General features: G+C 36.1%; 1 protein-coding gene across 1 annotated transcript in view; it reads right to left on the bottom strand.

Moving 5' to 3' along the window:
- Positions 1–370: 370 nt before the first annotated feature.
- The window catches only part of cracr2aa (calcium release activated channel regulator 2Aa), a 31,927-nt gene continuing 16,233 nt past the window's right edge, over positions 371–16,064 (bottom strand). The window contains exons 6-18 of the mRNA XM_049483596.1: positions 14,366–14,456; positions 14,112–14,207; positions 10,887–11,074; positions 10,546–10,617; positions 8,681–8,726; positions 8,502–8,590; positions 7,183–7,549; positions 5,852–5,984; positions 4,393–4,474; positions 4,165–4,279; positions 2,887–2,988; positions 2,416–2,492; positions 371–1,396 (exon numbers count right to left, since the gene is read on the bottom strand). Of these exons, the coding sequence (XP_049339553.1) occupies positions 1,312–1,396; positions 2,416–2,492; positions 2,887–2,988; positions 4,165–4,279; positions 4,393–4,474; positions 5,852–5,984; positions 7,183–7,549; positions 8,502–8,590; positions 8,681–8,726; positions 10,546–10,617; positions 10,887–11,074; positions 14,112–14,207; positions 14,366–14,456 (1,543 nt within the window). The 3' untranslated portion in view covers positions 371–1,311. The remainder of the gene's footprint in view (positions 1,397–2,415; positions 2,493–2,886; positions 2,989–4,164; positions 4,280–4,392; positions 4,475–5,851; positions 5,985–7,182; positions 7,550–8,501; positions 8,591–8,680; positions 8,727–10,545; positions 10,618–10,886; positions 11,075–14,111; positions 14,208–14,365; positions 14,457–16,064) is intronic.

The raw sequence follows: 16,064 nt of genomic DNA, 5'->3' as shown, positions 1-16,064 counted from the left end.
AACAAACATTACAATTAAAACAATTCACAAATATACAAACATCATCCCCATTTCCTGAAATGTGTATTCAAATACATTATCCTACAGCAGTCAAATTCAAATTCCCGGTTTCCACTCAGTTAATCTTTTTAAACAGTGGTCCTCAACCTAACCCTGGTCCTGGATGTTTCACTGACCTACAAAATGTCAGACTTCAGACTGATTTTTTTTTTTAAGACTACCACACCAAATACACTTTCTGCCAAATCTATTGTATCCTGATTGGTTTGTGATAGTCTGGACAACCAGAACCCACATTTGGAGCTGGTTTGAAATATGCAATCACAATCAGATTTGTACAGATCCGTCTCAGTCTGAACGCTTAAATCCGATTTTAGTGAGTCTTTTGCTTCACTCACACTGAGACAAACAACTCCCTTTATCAAATCCAGATTAATGAAAATGCAGAGGTCCAAGAAAAGCTCCAATGATTAGTTATTAACGTCAACCTCGTTACCACAACAACCCATGCAGATGTGCTTGTGATGTCTGGACATGCAAATCCGAGCTGATTACTTACAAATAAGAGTGTGAACAGTCATCTTAACAGATCTGAATTGTAAAACAAATCCGATTTACCTGAAGTATGAACACAACATTTGTGTTTCTCCATCTTTGACACACACTTTTTAACTTTATAAGTCTGTTTCTATAAATAGAATGTGCTGGAGGGAAAGAACAGTGAGCCTCTAACACCTGGATTGTTGACCACTTTTCCACATAGATCACAAATTCCCCTTTCAAACTCAAATCTTAAAGCTCAAATGAAGTGTAATTACTATAACTATCTTCTGACTCCAAATAAACTCCAATTTGTCTTTTAAAAGATATTGTACTTCTGTCATGTAAACATTTGCACTGTAAACAACAGGCCTTATTCTGAGATTATTACTCCTAAAATTAACTAACAAGTATAAAACCTATTTTAATTGTTATCTTTTTCCACACATACTTCCAGTATCACTATACAGTCTCATTCTTGCTCTATATATTAATCGTATAATCCCTTAATATGAAATATATGTACAGTTGTTCCACCAAAACCTTCTATAGTGCAAAACCTGGGCTTTCCCATATTGACCATAACACTGTTCGTGTGCTGCTGCTTAAAAAACATAGAAAAATTACAAACGTTTCTAAAAGTGTCAGAGACCATTAAAACACCAGCATGGTGAGGGAAAACATACATCACCATGAACACTGAAAGACAGAGGGGGAAACAGGCACCACTGAGCACAGGAATAGAGTAATGTACATACAGGGGGTGCTCTACTAGCAGCAAGACTTCTTCTTAGAGGGGCTGTCAACCAGGATGACTGTTTTCTCTTTCTCTCTGTCTTCTTGTTCCTTTAGAATCCTAGAAAATCACACATAATGCAGATCACAAATAATATAAAAATAAATGTAAGTCTTTTTTTAAATAATAGTAATAGTTTTACATAGTAAATTTAAGTTATGAAAATGTCATAAAACAATAATTGCATCTGGCACTATTCCATGACAACTTATCGTCACTGTATGCAAAAACTTGTATCCCCATTTATGCCTTTTTCACTTTTGACATCATTTAAATCTATAAGATGTTCTTTACACTGTATGAAACATTTATGAGGATTAGACTAATATAAATGCTTAAAAAATGGAATAAAAATAATTGTACACTTTCTTATGAGAATCAAAAGCATCTCTACATAGACTGGATTTTAATACAGTTACTAATGGTACTATTCAACAGATAATACTGAGTCTTAATCTCCCTCTATAAATCCTCAGATGTTTTTTCATATGTGAGGTGTTTTGGTTTTAGAGCTGCTGTTGGAGATGGACACAAATAATGCTACTTTAATAGACTTTGACTTTATATAAAACAAGACAAGCTGCAGAGAATTACCGAAACTACTGCTTTAGATCCCCAGTTATTTCTGTTTTACCCTATTTTCTATATTTGAAGGCCAATTACCCAAACCTCATTAACATGAACTTTCTCTAGAATTGCAGCATCACTAAGCAGCCAACGTATTTGAAGTTAAGGGCCCAATAATCAGCTTCAATACATTAGATAACAAATGCCAACCTGCATCACACTGGGAGTAATGTGAAGAGTGCCATCTACCCATTCAGAGAAAGCAAGGCTAAATGTGCTCTCTCATACTCCAGCTGCTGATGATATGCATCCTTATAATATACACCTGTCACCTTATTATTTTTTTTTTGAAAAGTCTGTGCAATTAAAGTTTAAAAAAAAAAAAAACAGGTAAAAAATGTTTTTTTTTTAACCCATTTAAAAATATCTAGCAACTATATAGAGTAATAATAAAGAATAAAGAAATAAACATTTATTTGAACAATACACATTTTACTGTTATATGAACAAACCTTGCCAACTGGACCATAGATTCTGTTACATTGTGGCCTGAGAAAGCACTGCACTCAAAGAAAATCAGCTGAGAGTCCTGCAAGAAAACAAAATAATCCCCCTCATAAGTACAAGCAACATTAGATCATAATTAACACTGGACAAAAAAAGCATGACATCCTTATTTCTGCTCAGCCCACTAAAGTACACTGGGTTCAAGTGCTTTGCTGAGACATCAAAGACACTTAAAAGCACTCAAAACGTCACACAATCTACAAACCGGAGAAAATAAGAGAGAAAAAAGTGAGGTGAAAGACGGAGAGTGAATATAAAAACACACCAATTTAAGAAGTTAAATGACTTATGATTCACTTCTTGAACAAGACTGCACATCCTTAGCTCTGTAAAAGCTCTGATTCATGTGTTTTTACTCTGATTCAGTGTGAGGAGTGCGCTGGGCTGTCACAAACAGAAGGTTTTAGCTCACTCACCTTAGCTAATTTCTCACCCGCCTTAAACTGGATCTCTCTCTGACCCTCCAGATCAGTCTTATTCCCCAGCAACATCACAGGGATGTCTTCACCTGCTCCTTCCTGAGGGATAATGGAGAATAAAGTCTTGGTTGGGCAGGTTTCTGTGGTGAAACATTCAGAGGATTTTGTCCTGTTCCTCTCCTGGGATCACAGTCAGGTTCTTGCTCAGTTCTTTAAGATCTGTCTGCTTCTGTCTGGTCTTGCTTTTGTCTTTCTGGACACAATATATATATACAGTGATACTTACTATCACTAGTAATTTATAAGTTGCATGAGCCTATTAAAATGTTTTTTTTGTATTGTCTGTTACTAATGTAAAGAATCCGTAAAAAATATTGGGGCAGCTCTAATCAGGATTTTAAAAAGGGGTGGTGAATATAGAACCTGTTTTTTTAATGGCAACTCAACAAAACAACCAATCAGAATATATTGTCTGCTGGAGATGAGACAGACACAGTTAAATACAGGTATAAGATGTCCTAGGCTGGTCAAAATCAGAGACAGCTAATCAAAATTAAAATTTTCGGGAAGAGCGGGACTGCAAAAAAATTGACCTAAACATGAATGCAGCAAGAGAAATGCTGCTGCTTATAAATCTGGTGAATATGTTTACTACATTATACAAATATATATTAATTATATTAATACTCATAGTTGCAGTTTGTACTGGGATTTACATCACTAAGATAGAAGCTGATGTTCTCCAGAAACGTTAGCTAGCACCATTAGAACACAATGTGCACATCCTGTAGGCCTAAACCAACACTGAACACTGACTATGTAAATAAACATATTTAATGAGACAGTAATAAATTATGAATTAAATTATAGCTTAGACAAGAGTCTGTATATAAAGCTGAAAGTCAGTTTTGGTCAGTTAGCCTGACTGATAAAAGACCATCAAACCTCTGACAGTCACTGTTCCACTGGTAGCACACTTTAGTCAGAATGTGCTAAAGATATTTAATTCAAAACATTGTCAGGTTTCACACTAAAATTCATTCAGGCCCCCTTAACACTGGAATTTGACACCACTGCTCCAGAACTTAAAAAAAAGAACAAGAGTGAAAGTTTGATATGTGGAATAATAATTGACTACCTGTAAAACTGTCCACATTTGCTTGTGCAAATGCTTGCTTTAATATTATGACATATTTAATTAGATGTCCTAATGTTCTGATATTTAGACATTATCTAGCCATGTCATTGCTGATAAAGAATGCTGTATTTTCTTACCTGTACACTGGCCAGCCAGGATCTCACTGCTGTGAATGTCTGCTCACTAGTGATGTCATACATGACCACCACTCCATCTGCCTTGCGGAAAAACTGCTTGGTAATGCTGCGATACCTGCCAGTACAATACAGGCATTAAACAGAGGCTCAAGTACATCCATCTGTAGTTATTCTGTAATCCAAAGACATTTGTTGAACATTTTCAGATTGAGAGAGATTACACCTCACCTCTCCTGTCCTGCTGTGTCCCACATCTGCAGCGCCACCTGACTGTTGTCCACGACAAGAGTCTTAACACTGTAGTCAATACCTACATGGAAAAAAGCAAATAAATAAACACAAGACTGATTTTAATGTTTGCAACCAGAAACACCAGAACATGTTTTGTTTTTCTGTTGTCCTTTCTTCTCATGAACTTTCATGAGATTTTTTTCCCCTCTTCTCAGATCATTGTGATGAGCACATGCCTCTACAACATGAGTGCACAGTAAGAGGAAAGGGCAGGCTGGATTGATCTGAGCTTGGGTGAAGCAGCATGTATTGTGCTGTACGAGTGATACCCCAGACAGAAGGCCACTATGGACATTTTAGAGCTGCTTTAAGATCCAGATGTAAAGAAATACAGCTGAATTTTGAATGATTTGTACAGGATTTGGCTACTTTACAACATTATGCTTTTTATTTTCAAAATTAGTGTTTTATAGGTGAAACACAGCAATATTATTTGTACAGAATTTAATTAAACCCCTTTTAACAACAATTTAACAGAATTAAGGGACAGAAATCAACCATAATACAATACAATAATAGGCAATATTTACTTATATGGAAAAATGTATTGGGACACCTTCTCAATCTTTGTTTCTTCTGAAATCAAGTATATAAGAACTGTGACTGAGTAACTGTCTCTACTGTGCAACAAAGACTTTCTACTAGATTGTAAGTGAAACATCAAAAAAGCAATGTATAAAAAGGTCCTCGGCTTACGTTCAAATCATACAAAACTACATTAACTACATTATGTGGAGGTGCTTCAAATTACTAATTTACATAGTTTACACCCGATGCAGTTCCCACAAAATTACTAAAACTGGTACTAACAGATATAATTAAGCTGCTGTTTATGATAGTAAACTCTTTGTTCACCCTGGGGCATGTACCCAAAGCCTCTAAAATAGCACTAATTAAACTTTTGATCAAGAAACCAAATCTTGATCCTAGTGTACTGTCTAACTATAGACCTATTTCAAATCTACCCTTTAATTAGTATTATTTATTAAGTCAAAGACAGGAGCTCTGAAGAAGCTCTATGCTGCTGTGCGCATTTGTACTTGTGTTTTTTTTTTCTGTGAGTCTACATCGCTCTGCAGTTCAAACCATAAAGGCGGGAGAATGTGGGTGGCAACAAAAGGCTAAGCAGACCAATCACAGCGATTGTGGTTCGTGGCATGTAGTTACCTTTCTGGGGAGGAGCACGTCAGGCTATGGCTTAGGGTACCCGGCTATGCATAAGCTAAGGTGTAGGTTCGAAGCAGAAGTATAAATTTTGGCTTTAAGATGTTTAAAAACTTAAGCAGCACTACAGTCTGTATTGATATATCTAAAAAGTGCTCCCATATAACTTAATTATGAAAGCAAATATTATTATTTCATTAAATAAAGCTGGTGCACTGTAGGAGAAACTGACCGACAGTAGCTGAGGTTCCTGGACAGAAGCAGTCGTCACAGAAACGCCTCAGCAGTGAAGTTTTTCCAACACTTGAGTTGCCAACCAGAACGATCTTAAAAAGCCGGTCTGGTCCTTGGCTTGCTCCTTCCTCCTGTACAAAACAGCAGAAGTAGAGGAAAGGTTTGAGGATATTTGAACTAGAATTGCAGATATTTCAATTCAACAGCTGTCTTAAACTGATAATAGTCCATGTTTGCAATGTCCCCAGAGGAATAAATTTAGCACAGACTATTGTAGCATCTCTATTGTGAAGCTGGTGACAAGGCTCATCTGTTTATCAAACTGTAAACTGAGAAAGAGTGACTCATCTCTGTGCTGGTAGGACTGAGGCTTTATTGAAAGAAATCTGTGATCGTGCAAATAGATGATTGAATACATTCAATACTCCTAATATAATTTTTAGAACTGCTATAAATCTTAATGGTAACTGTGTGTCAGCACTAAGTGGGTCAGAGCTGTTTAAAATGTTCTTTCCAAAACTAGGAAAAAAAAGGCAAGGTCAGAACCACAGTGGCCATTTGTAAACACCTGCGTTTATGACCCTATATGGAAACAAACTGTGGAACTGGGAAGTCCTAGGATTTACTTAGAATGGTCCTTTTTGGAAAACATATCCAAATACTAAACATCTAGAAAAATACTAAAATATAAAGGCCATGTAAAATAATGTGTCTGTTACTGTGAATAGTTAAGTAAGCAGAAAATTAAAGAAAATTAAAAATTAAACATCCTTTTTCAACATTTTTTTTTTATTTTGCTTTGTATAACTTTAGAGAGATGAAAAGGAAATAAGCACCATGAAAACGTAGGTCACCAAATAATTTGAGCTTCCAGATAATGTTTGCTCAAAAGCTTAGACCTTAATTAATGTAAAGCTATGGCTTATTCAAAATTACTGTATTGTTAGAAAAGGTCAAGTGATGCAAATTTTAAAGCTTCAAAGTCCTCAAACCTTCTACTAACAATCATCAGTCACGACTGTCGAGCACTCGAAGCCCATAAAAATGAAGCTCACAAAACAGGAGAAGGTTATAAAAAGAGGGCAAAGTGATTTCAGGGAGCCATTTCCTCAGTTCATAATGTAATTATTAAACAAAAGAAACAGTGTGCACTCTGGAAACCAAGAAAACTTTAAGAAAGAACTGCTTGTAGGATTGTTAGAAGGTCTTTTAAGATTCTTGAGGGGTGGTGCACTCTTCTACTGTGCAGCAATATGTGCAAGATAAAAAACGGCTCACTATTTTCATAAATCACTGATTATATTATAATAAAAGTAAAAATTCACTCACAAGTTGGGCGGTCTCCTTCCCCACTGGCTGTCCCCTGGGTGAGGTGGGGGTATGTACGTCCCTGCTGTCTGCAGGAGGGTATTGTGAGATTGGAGTGCTGGTAGTGGCGTAGATGCTGCTCATCTGGAGGTCGATGCCGTCGTCCAGCTCGTCTTCCTCCTCACTCCAGTTCTTGAGCTGGGCCCGGTATTCGTCCTGCAGGAGGTGGGGGAAATGGTCCTCTTCGATAGAGATGACCCTTTGGAGATGGCGTCTGGGAGAAGGCCGACTGTCTACTTGGTCCTCTGGTCCCACGTTTGGGCTGTGGCCTTTTATACCTACTGTGTTCTTCCTCTTAGAATGTGGAAAAATCTCCTCCTCATCATCACTTTTGTCACATGAAAAAAGGTAGAAATATCAGTATAACATTTAAACTATTCAAGGAATGTGACAACTAGGGCTGCAACTAAATATTATTCTAGTAGTCATTAAATCTGTTCATTATTTATTTTTAGATTATTGGATTAGTCAACAGTTATTGTTGCTTTCTGGTTATGCTCCTGTTCTTGTGCATCTTTTATTGCACCTTTACAGCTTAACTCTTTTCAGGATGTTTGACAACCTTTTTTCACTAATTTTTTATAATAATAAAATAATTGGAAATCCAATAATATATCGACAGCTCTGGAGAAAAATAAGAGACCACTTAAAATGATGAGTCTCTTTTTGATTTGACATAATCAAGAGGAAGATGGATGATCACAAGCCATCAAACCAAGCTGAAGTGCTTGAATTTTTGCACCAGGAGTGGCATAAAGTTATCCAAAAGCAGTGTGTAAGACTAGTGCAGGCGAACATGCCAAGATGCATGAAAACTGTGATTAAAAAACAGAGTTATTACACCAAATATTGATTTCTGAACTCTCTGAACTTATAAATATGAACTTGTTTTCTTTGCATTATTTGAGGTCTTAAAGAACTGCACTTTTTTTTTATTTCAGCCATTTCTCATTTTCTGCAAATACATACTCTAAATGACAATATTTTTATTTGGAATTTGGGAGTAATGTTGTCCGTAGTTTATAGAAAAAACAACAATGTTAATTTTCCTCAAACATATACCTATAAATAGCAAAATCAGAGAAAAGGATTCAGTGGTCTCTTTTTTTACAGAGCTGTATATTTAGTTTTTTTAATATTGACATTCTTTTTCTTCCTGTTCCCCATCCCCCAATATTCTGTCAGACTACCTCCAGCACTTAGTGTAGTGTGATCCAGTTACTTATTAATGACGCATCATCTGAATTTTTACTAAAAATAGTTCTGAGAAAAAGACTTACCTTCTTAATGATTGCTTCCGTTCTGTGTATTTCATAGCAATTGATCCAGATCTCTGTGCCCAGGACTGTGCCATAGAATTCTTTGGTGTCTTGAGAACCAAAAAAGGAAATACTAAACATTATAAAATGTAAAAGCATAAAAAAAGGCAAAGTCAAAACAACCAATATAATTGAGTTACCTGATGACACATATCCCGCTCGTCCCGTAAATGTTTGTTCATTTCCCTAAAAGAGACATTATTCCAAACAGAAGTTTTATTAATTTGGGAGTTCTACATAGCCGAATATATATATATATATATATATATATATATATATATATATATATATATATATATATATATATATATATACAGTTGTGGTCAAAAGTTTACCTACACTTGTAAAAAAACATAATGTTATGGCTGTCTTGAGTTTTCAATAAGTTCTACAACTCTTATTTTTCTGTGATAGAGTGATCGGAACACATACATGTTTGTCACAAAAAACAGTCATAAAATTTGGTTCTTTCATAAATTTATTATGGGTCTGCTGAAAATGTCACCAAATCTGCTGGGTCAAAAATATACATACAGCAACATTAGTATTTGGTTACATGTCCCTTGGCCATTTTCACGGCAACTAGGCGCTTTTGGTAGCCATCCACAAGCTCCTGGCAAGCTTCAGGTCGAATGTTTGACCACTCTTCTTGACAGAATTGGTGCAGTTCAGCTAAATGTGATGGTTTTCTTGCATGAACCCGTTTCTTTAGCACTGTCCACATGTTCTCAATGGGGTTTAAGTCAGGACTTTGGGAAGGCCATTCTAAAACCTTAATTCTAGCCTGGTTTAGCCATTCCTTTACCACTTTTGATGTGTGTTTTGGGTCATTGTCTTGTTGGAACACCCAACTGCGCCCAAGACCCAACCTTCGGGCTGATGGTTTTAAGTTTTCCTGCAGAATTTGGAGGTAATCCTCCTTCTTCATTATCCCATTTACTTTCTGCAAAGAACCAGTTCCACTGGCAGCAAAACATCCCCAGAGCATAATACTACCACCCCCATGCTTGACAGTAGGCATGGTGTTCCTGGGATTAAAGGCCTCACCTTTTCTCCTCCAAACATATTGCTGGGTGTTGTGGCCAAACAGCTCAATTTTTGTTTTGTCTGACCAGAGAACTTTCCTCCAGAAGGTTTTATCTTTGTCCATGTGATCAGCAGCAAACTTCAGCCGAGTCTTAAGGTGCCTTTTCTGGAGCAAGGGCTTCTTTCTTGCACGGCAGCCTCTCAGTCCATGGCGATGTAAAACACGCTTGACTGTGGAGACTGACACCTGTGTTCCATCAGCTTCCAAATCCTTGCAGACCTGCTTCTTGGTGATTCTTGGTTGACTCTTGACCATCCTGACCAATCTCCTCTCGGCAGCATGTGATAGCTTGCGTTTTCTTCCTGATCGTGGCAGTGACACAACTGTTCCATGCACTTTATACTTGCGTATAATTGTCTGCACAGTTGCTCTTGGGACCTGTAGCTGCTTTGAAATGGCTCCAAGTGACTTCCCTGACTTGTTCAAGTCAATAATTCGCTTTTTCAGATCCACACTGAGTTCCTTTGACTTTCCCATTGTAGCTTTTGTAGCTGAGTCTAATCACTGGGTCAAATGAGCCCTATTTAAATGGGCTCATGAGAAGTCAACAGCTGTAGTCAATCAGAATCACTTACAAGAAGTGAAGAGGCCATGACATGAAGCTAATTTGATTGACACAACTCGCTACATCACCAAAATTGACAAATTTTGTTGCTGTATGTATATTTTTGACCCAGCAGATTTGGTGACATTTTCAGCAGACCCATAATAAATTTATGAAAGAACCAAATTTTATGACTGTTTTTTGTGACAAACATGTATGTGTTCCGATCACTCTATCACAGAAAAATAAGAGTTGTAGAACTTATTGAAAACTCAAGACAGCCATAACATTATGTTTTTTTACAAGTGTATGTAAACTTTTGACCACAACTGTATATATATATATATATGCTGTATTAGTTGTAGTCTTCTTGCCTTAGTAGATCCAGCTGCTTAAGCAGACTCGCTCGCTCTCTCTGCAAACCTTCTGTAACTCTGTACATCTCTCTGCACAAACACAACACACACATACACACACACACACACACACACACACACACACACACACACACAAACACAGAATATATATTCAGAATAGCACTCTGGGAAAATGTCTTTAAAACACAGTAGTTTCAAAGATCAAATTCCACAAAGTAAAGACTACAGAATGCTGACTGCTGATTTGTCTCCAGAAGCTTCCAGCTACACGTGTAAAAGGTAACCTGAGAGAAGGATGTGGATTGGGGGAATGTGTGTAAGTGTGTGTAAAGTCTCACAGTTCTCTCTCCTCTTGCAGATGCAGGGCCTGATCATGCAGCAGATTGAGCTGCTCCTGGGCTAGGCTCAGCTGCTGAGTGGTGTGTTCAAGCTCCTGAGCCAGTTCCTCATTATACTGCTTCAGCTTCACATTCTCCACTGCTGTCTCCCTCTGCTCACTGTGCAGATCACTACACTGGCTCTCCAACTGGGAACAAGAGAGAAAGAGAAAGACACATTGTACCTTGGGGTGCCTTGGTCCAAACCAAAATAGCAGGAGTGAAAGGCGCTGGGAACACTAGTCTGGACCAAATTTGGAGGAGGTCTCAGTTTAATCAACTAACACATTGGGAAGCACTTTTTCTATATAGTTTTAACTTTTGGACCAATTACAGAAGGGAGGCTATCATTACCCATTAAACAATAAAAGAAGAAAAAGTACTGGTGAAATCTGTCTCCCCTCCCATGTGCATGTGCCTGAAACAATTACTCCTGTAGCTTCTGTAACTGTAGATTAACCCTTATTTATAAACAGAAATAACATAAGAGTTAATATGTTATGCTTATTCTGTTGTGTGATGCACATGTTTGAAAAAAGGAAATAAATTATGGCAGGGAGGCACAATTCAGTGCAATACCTGGAAATGCACAAAAAGACAACATTCTACAAAACAATCAGTGTCTATTTTGGGAGATGCAGCTGTATGCAATGATGTTTGGATGTAGCAAAGTACTAAAGTTCTTTAGGACACAAACTAAATTGCAGTATAAGACCAAAATTAACCAGACCAAGTGCATACAGATTAACAAACATCAAACATCAAAAAAAAAAAAAAAAAAAAAAAAAAAAAAAAAAAAGGTTCCTAGGGTTCTAAACATGATCAAGCTCTGTGTATCTCTTGATTCTAGTCTACAACCTAGCTTTGGATATTTGAAGTAACATTGAAGCACTGTTGTAAGTCGCTCTGGATAAGGCCGTCTGCTAAATACCTTAAATGTAAATGTAAAGGTAAAACTTGAGTCAAACTATGGTTCGGACTTTCAGGTGTGAAAAAACCCTTACATTTTGTCGGTCTACTACTTTGCAATTAGAAATTGCAAAATCTTGTTTGTTAAAAGAAATCTATAAGGACAAAGAATCTTTAAATCATTAAATAACATCTAGTGAAGGTTGTTTATTAATGTCATGGGACTGTCATGGGAGCGTATGTAGCACCTTTTTCATAAAGACTGTAAGACAAGTGGATTTTATTACATGACCAATGTGTGGAAGTACAAGAAAGGTAATAAAGTAGACTTAAGTTTATTACAAGTTATTTATTACCTTTAGATTATTGACATTTCATATTAAAACAACATCATTTAATAAATGGATTGCTTCTGATTCAATCAGAACTAATAAACAGGTGTGCACTGGGCTGGCACAGATTTTCAAACCACTACACGTCTATAAACAAACCACAATGGAAAACGATGAGTACTCTAAAGCTGGCCTTTTAAGAAGCAGTCTATCATAAGGTTAAACATGTTCAGCACTAGAGGATCATGTGCCCGGACTGCTTTGATAAGAAAGCTGGTGTAGTAGTGCCCAGCACAGCTTTGTTGCTAAATATAAGCCCCCCACACAAAAGGGCTTACAACACACAAACAACAAGCTCACTGTAGCACAATCAATTAAAATATCCATTAGGATTAGTAGGTTCTATATTGACTAGAATTTGGCTAAATGATATGCATCATAATCTAGGGGTTAAGATTCAATATGCTTTAGTACAAACAGCAACAGCTAATCTATAGGTCTATTTCTTATCTGGTGTTTTCTTACACTTTTGTTGCCAAAGCATGGAAAGGAAAATCAAAAATAACAAAAAAAGAGATCTATGAGGTACAAAAGGCTAGGGGGTTTGAGTGCTTTCTGAAGCACCTTTCTCATTCTTCATAAGCATGAAAAAGGTCCATCTGGTTTTTATTTACTGTTGGTGAATGTGATGTATTCATCTCTGCATTATTTTGTCAACACTTCATTAAACTAAGTTAATGAAAAGCACACAAGTTCATTTAATAAATAAATCTCTATCTCAGTTTCTTAAGAAGCACCTGTAAACAATCAACACTGTCTAAAAACTTTGAAACTGTAGAGCAGAGATAACACAGAATTCATTTTCCAGAGCTTCTTTACAGAAACAGAATGATTTTATAAGTTCATTAGGAATACAGCTCTGGAAAAAATGAAAGAGACCACTTCAATTTCTGAATCAGTGTCTCTGATTATGCTATTTATAGTTACGTTTGAATAAAACGAACATTGGAGTTTTATTCTATAAACTACAGACAACATTTCTCTCAAATTAGAGTATTTATTTGAAGAAAATGAGCTGAAATAACAAAAAAGATACAGAGCTTTCAGACCTCAAATAATGCAAAGAAAACAAGTTCATATTCATAAAGTTTTAAGAGTTCAGAAATCAATATTTGGTCGAATAACTCTGGTTTTTAATAACAGTTTTCATGCATCTTGGCATGTTCTCCTCCACCTGTCTTACACACTGCTTTTGGATAACTTTATGCCACTCCTGGTGCAAAAAAATGACCAGTTCAGCTTGGTTTAATGGCTTGTGTATTCCAGAGGTTTTTAATTTGTTAAAATTAAAGAAGCTCATACTTTTTAAGTGGTCTCTTATTTTTTTTTCCAGAGCTGGATGCTGGTGTTTCTACACTCGTAAACATAAAGATGGTTGACATGGTTCTTTAAGCAACTCCACAGAAGACCAAGGGCTGCGTGACACATTATACTAAAAACTATATGATTAATATGCAAATTAGAAATGCAATACACAATAAGATATGATGGAAATCAGTATAATGCACTGGGTTACGTTATATAAAATGGTGCAAATATTGTCACAATGTTTCTATGGTGATTCTTCCTTTGTTAAAATCTATTCACAGCATTTGCAATATTACAATATTTTTACCTTGAATAAAATGGTTTCAAAATATACATATTTAGCATATATTATATATATATATTACCCAGAATTAGATGGAACCACTTTTAGCTCTGTAAAGATCCATGTCTGTAGTAAAGAACCTTTTAAAGAAATATCTACAATTGACTTCATTTGATTACACCCTTTTTTTTATGGAACCAAACATGGTTCTTTTGTAGCATCACTCACAAATGCATGTGTATGTATGAGAGTTCACAGGTGGGTTATCTAGGGAATATCACAATGAGTACTCACTCTTTTCTGTTTGTTGGAAAGCAGCTCAAGCTCTCGCTCTTTGGCTGAGAGCTGATGCTCCAGCTCCTGACTGCGGGTCAAGAACCTCTCAGAATCCTGCATGAAAAAGTGCACCTTATATAACTCACCCACCAGGCATGAGGCCATAAGCATACATTCAATTAAACAGCAACTCATAGAATTGAACACAAGGCAGGTTTACTACAGGTTGTATGTTTACAGTCAGAAAACTTAATCAGAGTAGCACATTTTACCTGTAAAAGAATCCTGTCTTTCTCATTCTTGATCTGTTGCTCCATTTCTTCATACAGACGCTGGATTTCATCATCATGAGAAGCTGCTTTCCTGCAGAACACATCAGGAGTAAGAGTTCATTGCAAATATATAATTATATTTCTATGCTATTATTTCATCATCATTATATCAGTGGTATTGTGGTTTTGTAATGACAATAATACTGATTCAGACAATTCATTATTTCTGGGGCAATACACTGTCCAATTTAAAATAGTTATTTTGACAGATTTAATATTGAGGTTCTACTAAACAGCGGATGTCAGTAATATAAATGCATTAAAAAACAAACCAATTTCTTACTTTCTACAAACATGGTATTACTGACTTGTAAGTGAGCGAAAGCAATAAAAATCCATGATGGGGTAAAAAAAAAAAAAAAAAGTATAGCAGAAGCAAAAAATGCTACTGACAGGGTAAATACAAGTAGAAAACTACATATTGGTGAAGCTTCATACTTCATACTTTCTTAGTACTTTTTTGAAAACATTGTCTACAAGTGCACAGGCTCAAAACAAAGACAGAAATAAATATGCTGAAGAGCATTAGATAACCATTAGTAAATTTGCAGTGGCTATTATCTGCATTTTGGGTTTTGTGCTGCAAAGTACTTATGCATTTTTATTGACATACATTTCCTGTGGCAAAATCATTTCTACTGAGGAAGCACAGAGTGCAGACAATAGCTAACACATCTCTTAGAGACTAAGCCATAGCAGGCTTATAGCAAAATTTTGCTCACCATTTGACACAGTATAATCCAAATGATAATGTAAGAAGAATTATGTAACTTCCATACATTGATATGATTTGGGATTTCTGCAAGACAACTTGGTATGAGACAACTTCTTATGAGGCACTCTGGGCATAACCTTCTCTACCTTGTTATGTGGTAAATAAATATGTAATATATAATAGGGTATGTGTCCTGTGTACATTTTTCTGATGAAATCAACTTAAATCAAATGCTATGCTAGTCTGCTAGACTGAGCTGCTCAACCAGCATAACCACCTTGTTTAGTGGCATTGGGTATGGGTTTATGGTTTTACCTGGATAAACAGCTTTAAACTAACTTGTACATCAAGGAAAAGCTTAGATGAAAACAGATACCAACAAAAGCTGCTGTTTATCTGAATTTCCATCAGGCAAGTAATGTAAACTAGAATGCAGTTATCTGTTTTTCATCTAATGCTCACTGCAACACGACACAGCTTTCCATTCCTACACTCAGACTACCCTGTTCCAGACAGTGACCAGACAGAAAATGATCATCTCCAAAGGATGACAGTCTACAGTGATACAACCACTATAGACTGCATTTCCTCTGTAAAGCTACAATAATTAGTATTATTGCACATGAACAATCTTACAATTCAGAGGATACAGTGATGTTTAAGAGAAAAAGGTACAGAGAACAAAATGTGCAGAGAATTTCATATATATTTTGAACATAATGGAAATATATTTTTTAAAACCTTAAAAATTCATATATGCCATGGTTAGATTTATAGTTCCAAATATGGGCATAACAAGATGATGCTAAATGGAAGAAGACAACACAACTTTAGTGGTCTATGATTATTGACTGACCTCATTTGTATCTCAAGTACAAAAATATTTTTTAAAAGTTAGTGTGTCTATTCTGGACATTTAACCAC

The sequence above is a fragment of the Astyanax mexicanus genome, chromosome 9 (genome assembly GCF_023375975.1).
Source record: "Astyanax mexicanus isolate ESR-SI-001 chromosome 9, AstMex3_surface, whole genome shotgun sequence".
In the NCBI taxonomy this organism is placed as follows: domain Eukaryota; kingdom Metazoa; phylum Chordata; class Actinopteri; order Characiformes; family Acestrorhamphidae; genus Astyanax; species Astyanax mexicanus.
The sequence above is the reverse complement of the archived record's forward strand: the minus strand, read 5'-3'. Positions and strand labels throughout refer to the sequence as shown.